The sequence below is a fragment of the Megalopta genalis genome, unplaced genomic scaffold (genome assembly GCF_051020955.1).
Source record: "Megalopta genalis isolate 19385.01 unplaced genomic scaffold, iyMegGena1_principal scaffold0318, whole genome shotgun sequence".
NCBI lineage: Eukaryota > Metazoa > Arthropoda > Insecta > Hymenoptera > Halictidae > Megalopta > Megalopta genalis.
The window spans coordinates 119705-131446 of NW_027476387.1; the positions used below are offsets into that span (position 1 = coordinate 119705).

General features: G+C 43.4%; 1 protein-coding gene across 1 annotated transcript; it reads right to left on the reverse strand.

The window, feature by feature from the left end:
* Positions 1–7443: 7443 nt before the first annotated feature.
* On the reverse strand, positions 7444–11393 carry LOC143263085 (uncharacterized). The gene is made up of 2 exons (XM_076528331.1): positions 8965–11393; positions 7444–8881 (listed from the first exon to the last, which is right to left on the reverse strand). The coding sequence occupies exons 1-2, from the start codon at positions 11391–11393 to the stop codon at positions 7444–7446; spliced, it is 3867 nt and encodes a 1288-aa protein (XP_076384446.1).
* Between the last annotated feature and the right edge of the window lie 349 nt (positions 11394–11742).

Genomic DNA, 11742 nt, shown 5'->3' on the forward strand with positions numbered 1-11742 from the left:
GTTAGCTTCAAATTCCATGCGAAACACATGATTTAGCTTCAAGTCAATGCGAGGTAGAAGGTTAATCTTGAAATCCATGAGAAACAAATGATTTAGCTTCATACACTTGCGATATAAGTGACATAGCTTCAAACGCAGACGAAACAAACGAGTTAGCTTCAAATCCAAGCGAATCACATGATTTAGATTCAAATCAATGCGATTTAGAATGTTTAGCTTCAAATCCAAGCGAAATACATGATTTAGCTTCAAACACTTGGGATATAAGTGATATAGCTTCAATTGTAGACGAATCAAACGAGTTAGCTTAAGAATCGATGCGATACATATCATTTAGCATCAAATCGATACGGAGTAGAAGGCTTAGCTTCAAAACAATGCGATTCAAATGGTTTAGCTTCAAATACATGTGATATACATGATTTAGCATCAACTGCATGCGAACCAAACGAGATAGCTTCAAATCCAAGCCAAAGACATGATTTAGCTTCAAATCTATGCGAAGTAGAAGGTTTAGCTTCAAATTCATGCGAAACAAATAGTTCAGCTTCAAATACTTTTGATATACATCATTTAGCTTCAACTGCATGTGAAACAACGAGTTAGCTTCAAGTCCATGCGAAACAAATGATTTAGCTTCAAACACTTCGGATAAAAGTGATGTAGATTCAACTGCAGGCAAAACGACCGAGTTAGCTTCAAATCCATGCGAAACACATGATTTTGCTTGAAATCAATGCGATGTAGAAGGTTTAGCTTCAAATCCATGCGAATCAAATGATTTAGCTTCAAATATTTGTGATATACATGATATAGCTTCAAGTGTAGGCGGAAAAAACGAGTTAGCTTCAAATCCATGCGAAAGACATGATTTAGCTTCAAATCAGTGCGTTATAGGAGGCTTAGCATCAAAACCCATGCGAAACAAACGACTTAGCTTCAAATCCATGCGAAACCAATGATTTAGCTTCAAATACTTGCGATATAAGTGACATAGCATCAAATGCAGGCGAAACAAACGAGTTAGCGTCAAATCCATGCAAAACACATGATTAAGCTTCAAATCAATGCGATGTAGAAGGTTTAGCTTCAAATCAATGCGATGTAGAAGGTTTAGCTTCAAATCCATGCGAATCAAATGATTTAGCTTCAAATATTTGTGATATACATGATATAGCTTCAAATGTAGGCGGAAAAACGAGTTACCTTCAAATTCATGCGAAAGACATGATTTAGCTTCAAATCAGTGCGTTATAGGAGGCTTAGCATCAAAACCCATGCGAAACAAACGACGTAGCTTCAAATCCATGCGAAACAGATGATTTAGCTTCAAATCAATTCGATGTAGAAGGATTAGCATCAAATCCATGGGAATCAAATGGTTTAGCCACAAATACTTGAGATATAGGTTATTTAGATTGAACTGCATGCGCAACAAGCAAATTAGCTCCAAATCCATGCGAAACACATGATTATGCTTCAAATCGAAGCTATGTAGAAGCTTTAGTTTCAAATCCATGCGACACAAATGATTTAGCTTCAAATCAGTTCGAAGTAGGAGGCTTAGCTTCAAATCCAAGCGAAACAAATGATTTAGCGCCAAATCAATGCGATGTAGAATGTTTAGCTTCAAATCCATGCGAAACCAATGATTTAGCTACAGATACTAGCGATATAAGTGATATAGCTTCATATGCAGACGAAACAAACGAGTTAGCTTTAAATCCAAGCGAAAAACATGATTTAGAATCAAATCAATGCAAAGTAGAAGGATTATTTTCGATCCATGTGAAACAAATGGCTTAGCTTCAAATACTTGTGATATACATGATTTAGCTTCAAATGCAGGCGACACAAACGAATTGGCTTCAAATCCATGCGAAACATATGATTTAGCTTCAAATCAATGCGAAGTAGAAGGCTGATCTTCGAATCCATGCGAAACAAATGGTTTCGCTTCAAATACTTGTGATATACATGATTTAGCTTCAAATGCTGGAGACACAAACGAGTTTTATCATCAAATACATCCCAAACACATGATTTAGCTTCAAATTCATTCGTAACACATGGTTTAGCATAATATTCATGCGAAGCAAATGGTTCAGCTTCAAATACTTGTGATATACATGATTTAGCTTCAACTGCATGCGAAACAAACGAATTAGCTCCAAATCCATGCGAAACAAGGTGTAGCTTCATATCAATGCGAAGTAGAAGGCATGTCTTCGAATCCATGCGAAACAAGTGGTTTAGCTTCAAATACCTGTGATATACATGATGTAGCTTCAACTGCATGCGAAACAAACGAGTTAGCTTCAAATCCAAGAGAAAAACGTGATTTAGGTTCATATCAATGCGAAGTAGAATGCTTAGTTTCAAATCCATGCGAATCAAATGGTTTAGCTTCAAATATTTGTGATATACATGATTTGGCAAATGCATGCGAAACAAATGAGTTAGCCACAAAACCAAGTGAATCAAATGATTTAGCTTCAAATCAATGCGAAGGAGAAGGCTGATCTTCTAATCCAAGCGAAACAAATGGGTCAGCATCAAATACTTGTGATATACATGATTTAGCTTCAAATGCAGGCGATACAAACGAATTAGCTTCAAATCCATGCGAAACATAGGATTTAGCTTCAAATCAGTACGAAGTAGAAGGCTGATCTTCGAATCCGTGCGAAACAAATGGTTTCGCTTCAAATACTTGTGATATACATGATTTAGCATCAAATGCAGGCGACACAAACGAGTTTTATCATCAAATCCATCCGAAACACATGATTTAGCTTCAAATTCATTCGAAACACATGGTTTAGCATAATATTCATGGGAAGCAAATGGTTCAGTTTCAAATACTTGTGATATACATGATATAGCTTCAACTGCATGCGAAACAAACGAATTAGCTTCAAATCCATGCGAAACGTGATGTAGCTTCAAATCAATGCGAAGTAGAAGGCTTATCTTCGAATCCATGCGAAACAAATGGCTTAGCTTCAAATACTTGTGATATACATGATTTAGCTTCAAATGCAGGCGATACAAACGAATTGGCTTCAAACCCATGCGAAACAAGATGTAACTTCATATCAATGCGAAGTAGAAGGCATGTCTTCGAATCCATGCGAAACAAGTGGTTTAGCTTCAAATACCTGTGATATATATGATGTAGCTTCAACTGCATGCGAAACAAACGAGTTAGCTTCAAATCCAAGAGAAAAACGTGATTTAGGTTCATATCAATGCGAAGTAGAAGGCTTAGTTTCAAATCCATGCGAATCAAATGGTTTAGCTTCAAATATTTGTGATATACATGATTTGGCAAATGCATGCGAAACAAATGAGTTAGCCACAAATCCAAGTGAATCAAATGATTTAGCTTCAAATCAATGCGAAGGAGAAGGCTGATATTCTAATCCAAGCGAAACAAATGGGTCAGCATCAAATACTTGTGATATACATGATTTAGCTTCAAATGAATGAGATGCAGAATGTTTTGATTCAAATCCATGCGACACAATTGATTTGGCTTCAAATACTTGCGATATAAGTGACGTAGCTTCAAATGCAGACGAAACAAACGAGTTAGCTTCAAATCCAAGCGAATCACATGATTTAGCTTCAAATCAATGCGATTTAGAAGGTTTAGCTTCAAATCCATGCGAAACAAATAGTTCAGCTTCAAATACTTTTGATATACATCATTTAGCTTCAACTGCATATGAAACAAACGGGTTAGCTTCAAATTCATGCGGAACAAATGATTCAGCTTCAAATCAATGTGAAGTAGAAGGTTCAGCTTCTAATCCATGCGATTCAAATGGTTTAGCTTCAAATACATGTGATATACATGATTTAGCTTCAACTGCATTCTAAACAAACGAGTTAGCTTCAAATCAGTTCGAAACTCATGATTTTGCTTCTAATTAATGCGAAGTAGAAACCTGATTTTAGGATCGATGCGAAACAAATGGTTTAGCTACAACTCAATACGAAGTAGAAGGATTAGCATCAAATCCATTCGAAACACATGATTTATCTTCAAATCAATGCGAAGTAGAAGGCTAGGTTTCAAATCCATGCGAAACGTATAGTATGGAATCAAATACTTGTTTTATACATGATTTAGCTTCAACTGCATGCGAAACAAACGAATTAGGTTCAAATTCAACCGAAACACATAATTTAGTTTCAAATCAATGCGAAGTAGAAGGCTTAGCTTCAAAGCAATGCGACATAAATGATTTAGCATCATATACATGCGATATAAGTGATATAGCTTCAAATGCAGGAGAAACAAACGGGTTAGCTTCGTATCCAAGCGAAACACGTGATTTAGCTTCAAATCAGTGCGATGTAGAAGGTTCAGCTTCAAATCCATGCGATGTAGAAGGTTTAGCATCAAATCCATGCGAAACACATGATTTAGCAGCAAATCAATGCGATGTAGAAGGTTTAGCTTCAAATCCATGCGAAACAAATGATTTAGCTTCAGATACTAGCGATATAGGTGATATAGCTTCAAATGCAGACGAAACAAACGAGTTAGCTGCAAATCCTAGCGAAACACATGATTTAGCTTCAAATCAACGCGATGTAGAAGGTTTATCTTCAAATCCACGCGAAACAAATGATTTAGCTTCAAACACTTGGGATATAAGTGATATAGCTTCAAATGCAGACGAATCAAACGAGTTAGCTTCAAATCCATTCGATACATATCATTTAACTTCAAATCGATGCGAAGTAGAAGGCTTAGCTTCAAAGCAGTGCGAAGTAGAAGGCTTAGCTCCAAATCCATGCGAAACAAATGATTCAGCTTCAAATCAATGCGAAGTAGAAGGTTCAGCTTCAAATCCATGCGATTCAAATGTTTTAGCTTCAAATACATGTGATATACATGATTTAGCTTCAACTGCATTCTAAACAAACGAGTTAGCTTCAAATCCATTCGAAACTCATGATTTTGCTTCTAATCAATGCGAAGTAGAAACCTGATTTTAGGATCAATGCGAAACAAATGGTTTAGCTTCAACTCAATACGAAGTAGAAGGATTAGCATCAAATCTATTCGAAACACATGATTTATCTTCAAATCAATGCGAAGTAGAAGGCTAGGTTTCAAATCCATGCGAAACGTATAGTATGGAATCAAATACTTGTTTTATTCATGATTTAGCTTCAACTGCATGCGAAACAAACGAATTAGGTTCAAATTCAACCGAAACACAAAATTTAGCTTCAAATCAATGCGAAGTAGAAGGCTTACCTTCAAAGCAATGCGACATAAATGATTTAGCATCATATACATGCGATATAAGTGATATAGCTTCAACTGCAGGGGAAACAAACGTGTTAGCATCAAATACATGCAAAACACATGATTTGGCGTCAAATCATTGCGATGTAGATGGTTTAACTTCAAATCCATGCGAAACAAATGATTTAGCTTCAATCACATGGGCTATAAGTGATATAGCTTCAAATGCAGACGAATCAAACGAGTTAGCTACAAATCCATGCGAAACACATGATTGAGCAGCAAATCAATTCGAAGTAGAAGGATTAGCTCCAAATCCAAGAGAAACAAAAGGTTTAGCTACAAATACTTGTGATATACGTTATTTATATTCAACTCCATGTGCAACAAACGAATTAGCTTCAAATCCATGCGAAACACATGATTTATCTGCAAATCAATGCGATGTAGATGGTTTAACTTCAAATCCATGCGAAACCAATGATTTAGCTTCAGATACTTGCGATACAAGTGACATAGCTTCAAATGCACATGAAACAAACGAGTTAGCTTCAAATCCAAGCGTATCACATGATTTAGATTCAAATCATGTGATTTAGAAGGTTTAGCTTCAACTCCAAGCAAAACACATGATTTTGCTTCAAATCAATGCGATGAAGAAGGTTTAGCTTCAAAGCCATGCGAAACGAATGATTGAGCTTCAAACACTTGGGGTATAGGTGACACAGCTTCAGCTGCATGCGAAACAATCGAATAAGCTTCAAGTCTATGCGAAACACATGATTCAGCTGCAAATCAATGCGAAGTAGAAGGCTCAGCGTCAAATCCATGCGAATCAAATGGTTTAGCTTCAAATACATGTGATATACGTGATTTAGCTTCAACTACATGCGAAACAAACGAGTTAGCTTCAAATCCATGCGAAATACATGATTTAGCTTCAAATCAATGCGAAGTAGAAGGCTTATCTTCGAATCCATGCGAAACAAATAGTTTAGATTTAAATAATTCTGATATACACGATTTAGCTTCAAATGCAGGCCAAACAAACGAGTTAGCTTCGAATCCATGCGAAACACATGATTTAGCTTCAAATTCATTTGAAAAACATGGTTTAGCTTAATATTCATGCGAAACAAATGGTCCAGCATCAAATACTTGTGATATACATGATTTCGCTTCAACTGCATTTGAAACAAACGAGTTAGCTTCAAGTTCATATGAAACACGTGCTTCAGCTTCAAATAAATGCGAAATAGAAGGCTGATTTTCGAATCCATGCGAAACAAATGGTTTAGCTTCAAATCAATGCGATGCAGAAGGTTTAGCTTCAAATCCAAGCGAAACACATGATTTAGCTTGAAATCGATAAGAAGTAGAAGGCTTAGCTTCAAATCCATGCGAAACAAATGATTTAGATTCAGATACTTGCGGATGAGGATTCTACGAAATGCCTCGTGAACTCGAGAGAGTGTCCGATTGTACTGTATGTTAGAGCTAGAGCTCGGGCGAGAAAGAGAGCGCGTGTAAGTGTTTTCGACTGTGACTTCTGACTGTTTGACACTGATTGGTTTTTCTGCGTTTTACTGAACGCGCCCCGACTGGTCGCGTTATTTTATATTGGTCACCCCCGTTTGAGATCCCTGAAGGAACCTCCACCTCCACGCCGGGACGCCCTGATTGGTTTTTCTCGAAGATTGCGATTTTCCAATCAGTGTCCTCTAAGCTTTTCGTCACCACCCTCTCGTATCGTCCTTCACGAGCCTTGTCTAGGAGAGGGGGGTGTTGCGTAGTTGCGTGGTCGGGAGGTCCCCTGGGGCCTGAGATATCGTCCCCGCGACGGTTGGGACTAAACTTTCTCAAGACCCGTCAAATTCTCAAATTTACGACGGGGTTGTTTTTTCGGGCCTTTCGTACCTACGACGCGTCGCGGTCATTAAAGAAACGGAAGACCCTGCACCAATGTTCTGCAGATGGAAAAAAGGTTTCCGTCTCTTTATGATCCTCGCTGGTCCACGCCATAAACCTTCGCGAAAGCGGCCTGCGGGAGGTCTTCTGGAACGGAACATGCTCCCCCCGTTGAGCGACCGAATCGGTCAATACACAATCAGCGTACTTATTAGCTAATTCGATCGCGATGTCCTGGGTTGCTTGCGGTATGTTTAAAAATGTCTCTAAACACTGTGCTCGATGGGCAGAGGTGCCAGTTGTCGCACGTTCCGCTTGTAGACTCCTTGGGAAGTCCGCACGGTCACGACCCTGGCGAAGTCGTCCTGTCCTGGATGGAGTTGTACCACACAGCCGAGACGCCACTGCAGTGGTGGGAGATTATCCTCCTTCAGGACGACGATGGTGCCCTTGGTGATGTTGGGCGACCCCTTGGTCCACCTTTGGCGAACGTTGAGTTGATTGATGTATTCCTTGTACCAGCGGGCCCAAAAGTCTTGTTTGACCTTTTGTATGTGTTGCCAATTGGACGGTCGGTTGCTGGGAGTTTTTCTGAAATCAATATCAGGAAAACTCGTCAAGGAATCACCAATCAAGAAGTGGCCAGGAGTGAGTGCGATGGGATCGTTCGGGTCGGAAGATAGAAGAGTCAAGGGTCTGGAATTGAGGATGGCTTCGACCTCTATCACGAAAGTGTTGAACTGCTCAAATGAGAATAGTTCTTCTCCTACCACGCGCTTCACGTGGTGTTTGAAGCATTTGACGGCGGCTTCCCAAAGGCCGCCAAAATTCGGAGACAGCGCCGGGATGAAATGCCACGAGATTTGCTTCTCCGTTAGGAAGTGGCGGATTTTGTTCTCCCCATTGCGCAAGATCTCGTGCATCTCGGACAACATGTTGTTCGCACCAACGAAATTGGTGCCGTTGTCGGAATAGATGTTTTTGCAGATCCCCCTCCGCGAGATGAATCGTCGCAAAGCCCCGATGAATGCTTCTGTGGTCATGTCGCTTACGACTTCAAGGTGTACTGCCTTCGTTGAGAAACAAATGAAGACAGCAACGAACACCTTGAGTCGAGTGCGATTGCGATGTCGTCGCTCTTTTATATGAAAGGGACCACAATAGTCCACGCCGCAATTGGAAAACGGGCGGTGCTCGGTTACTCGTGCGGCAGGTAGGTTTCCCATGCTGCAGGCTGTGGCAGGTGGGTCCATACGGAAGCACTTGACGCACCGCCTCACGATCTTCCGCGTTGCGTTTCTGCCGTCGATGGGCCAATAGGCCTGCCGGACGGCGTACAGGGTAGTCGTCATCCCTGCGTGGTGGTTCTCGAGGTGGGCCTGGCGGATGATAAGTTCGGTCACATGATGACTCTTCGGCAAGAGGACCGGATGGCGCTGATTGTAAGACAGCGTCGAATTTACGAGACGGCCTCCGACGCGTAGCAGTCCTTGGTGGTCGATGAACGGATTCAGCGGAAGGAGCTTGCTCTTTTTGTGGAGCTCGGTGCCGGATCTCAATGAACGAAGATCCAATGCAAACGCTGTTGCCTGTGCCAGTTGTAGGATGCGGACGGTGGCCGATTGGATCTCTTCGATGGTGAGAGGTCCTCTGAATGCTCGTGGATTCTTGAACCGTAGGCAATACGCGGTGACATGTTTTAACCTAGAAAGACAGGAGAATCGGTTCAAAATTTCCTCACTGTTTATGGTCGCGGTGAAACAAGTGAGTCGTTTTCTCTCCGGTACATCCTCCCAGATCTCGAATATTGTTTCGGGCCACGTTGACTTGTGTGTTGAAAGCCAGGTGGGTCCGTGGCGCCAGTGTTGGTTCTTGATGAACTGCGCTTTATGGTCGCGGTGAAACAAGTGAGTCGTTTTCTCTCCGGTACATCCTCCCAGATCTCGAATATTGTTTCGGGCCACGTTGACTTGTGTGTTGAAAGCCAGGTGGGTCCGTGGCGCCAGTGTTGGTTCTTGATGAACTGCGCTGGTGCTTGTCCCCGGGATAGCAGATCCGCCGGGTTGTTGTGGGAACGTACGTGTCGCCACGCGTTTATGTCGGTTTTACCCTGAACATCCGCTACGCGATTCGCAACGAATGTTTTGAGACCGCTTGGTTCCTTGTGGAGCCAATTCAAAACAATGGTGGAATCGGTCCAGAAGGTGATGGCTGCGGGATCGGTGCCGAGTGCCCCTTGAACCGAGGTCGTCAAAGTAGCCAGCAGGGAAGCCCCGCAAAGCTCCAGTCGTGCGAGCGGAACGGTCTTCAGTGGTGCCACTCGAGACTTTGCGCAGAGAAGATGTACCCGTATCCTGCCGCTGGTGCTGATGGATCGAACGTAGATACATGCTCCATACGCTCGCTCGCTGGCATCACAAAATCCGTGAAGCTCGATCTTGCGATTACCCGATTGGGTGACGTTTCTCTGGAATGACAAGTGGTTGAGGTGAACTAAATCCTCTGCGAAGGTTGACCATTCAGTGTGTATGCCAACTGGAAGGGATTCGTCCCAATCGACCTTCAGTTGCCACAACTGCTGGATCATGAGCTTCGCGAGGATAGTAACCGGTCCGAGGAGTCCCAGTGGATCGAAGATCTTTGCTACCGATGACAGGATGGACCGTTTCGTTACCCGTGTGGTAACGTTGTGATTCACGGTGAATCTGATGATGTCTCCTGTTGCATCCCATACCACACCGAGGGTCTTGACGGTGGTCGCGTCACCGAAGACCTTTGGATGTACTTGTTGAGCTGAGAGGTCGGTCAAAAGCCTGGGTTCGTTTGACCTCCATTGACGTATGTTGAGTCCTCCCTTCGCCAACAAGTTGATGACCTGATTGCGTACGGTCTGGGCTTCCTCCAATGTATCGGCACCAGTCAGCAAATCGTCGACGTACAAGTCCCTCTTCAACGTCCTTGAAGCTGCTGGAAATTGGGACTCTTCGTCGTTCGCTAGCTGGTGTATGCACCGAATTGCTAGAAATGGAGCCGCGGAGAGCCCGAACGTGACCGTATTCAGCTCATACGTAGTGACCTCGTGGTTTGCGTTTCTCCACAGGATCCGTTGATACTTGCGATCCTCTGGCCGAACGAGGAACTGGCGATACATCTTCTCGATGTCGCCAGTCAGCGCATACACGTGCATGCGAAATCGCAGTAGTAGCAGCCACATGTCGTCCTGTATCGTGGGTCCTATCATCAGCGCGTCGTTCAGTGATAGGCCGCAACTCGATTTGGAGGAGCCGTCGAACACAACACGGACCTTTGTGGTCGCGCTCGACGACTTTACGACCGCATGGTGCGGCAGGTAGAAACCCGGTGACTGGGGTTCATCGCTTCCTACCTGAGTCAAATGTCCGAGCGCCAGGTATTCATTGATGACGGTTGAATACTCCGTCTTCAAAGCAGGATCGCGCGAGAATTTCCTCTCCAACGCCAAAAATCGATTGAAAGCGCGAGACCGTGATTCACCGAGCATTGATTCCCTTCCGTTGAAGGGCAGAGCGACGACGTACCGACCTGTTTCGTTTCGCTGAAGATGTTGGGTGAAGTGATCCTCGCATCGTTTCTCCTCGGACGAGAGGTGCCGTTCGGATGGTCCCTCTTCCAATTTCCAAAATCTTCTGAGGTCGAAACTCAACTTCGTCAGGAAGGTTTTTCGCGTCGTTTGAGGTTTCCTTGCCGGTGCGCTCCCCCCGATGATCCATCCCAGTTGGGTTTTCTGGAGGACGAGATCCAGGTTGCCACGTGCAGACAAGTTGATTTGCCCTATGCTGAGTGATGCGAGGGCAGGACCGCTTCCGATCAGCATGTCTACGGGCGCTGGACGGTAGAAGTGTGGATCAGCTAGTGGAATGTTAGCTGGGATGCTAAGTTGATCACGGTCAATCGGCTCCTCCGGTACGAACCCCGCAATGCGTGGGATTGTGAAAAACGTCAAATCCCGCTTGTAGTTCGAAAGACGGGATTTGATGGTGGTTTTCACAATCTTGCTTGTGACCGTTCGCATGGCGTTCAGCGTCTCGATGGTTGCGGCCGAGTTTGTGACGGGAAGCTGGAGTTTCGCGACGAACTCCTCCGTGATGAAGTTCGCGTTAGCGCAGGTATCGACCAATGCTCGACACGGGATTGAGGGTTGATCGCGACCTGCGACCTCGACGATCGCCGTGGTCATCAACCCATTGGTCGGTACCTCGGTGGCTCGAACGCGAATCCCTTTCCTCGGCTGCTTCCTTCGTCGTTTCCGTCGTGGTCATTCGGGTCTGTCCGTGGATTTCGGCGGATCTTCGTGTAGCTTGGTGTTGTGCCGTTTTCCGCATGTTCTGCAATTCCCGGCGTTGCAGTCCATAGCACGGTGGTCGAAACGCAAACAATTCAAGCACAAGTACAAACTGGTTGCCGTCTCGATCCGTTTCCTGACTGGCATCTCAAGGAACGTCTTGCATTGAAAGACGGAATGCTCTGCTGTGTTGCAGATTGCACAATTATTACCCTTAGCAGTTACGAAGGCTTGTCCGCTTGCT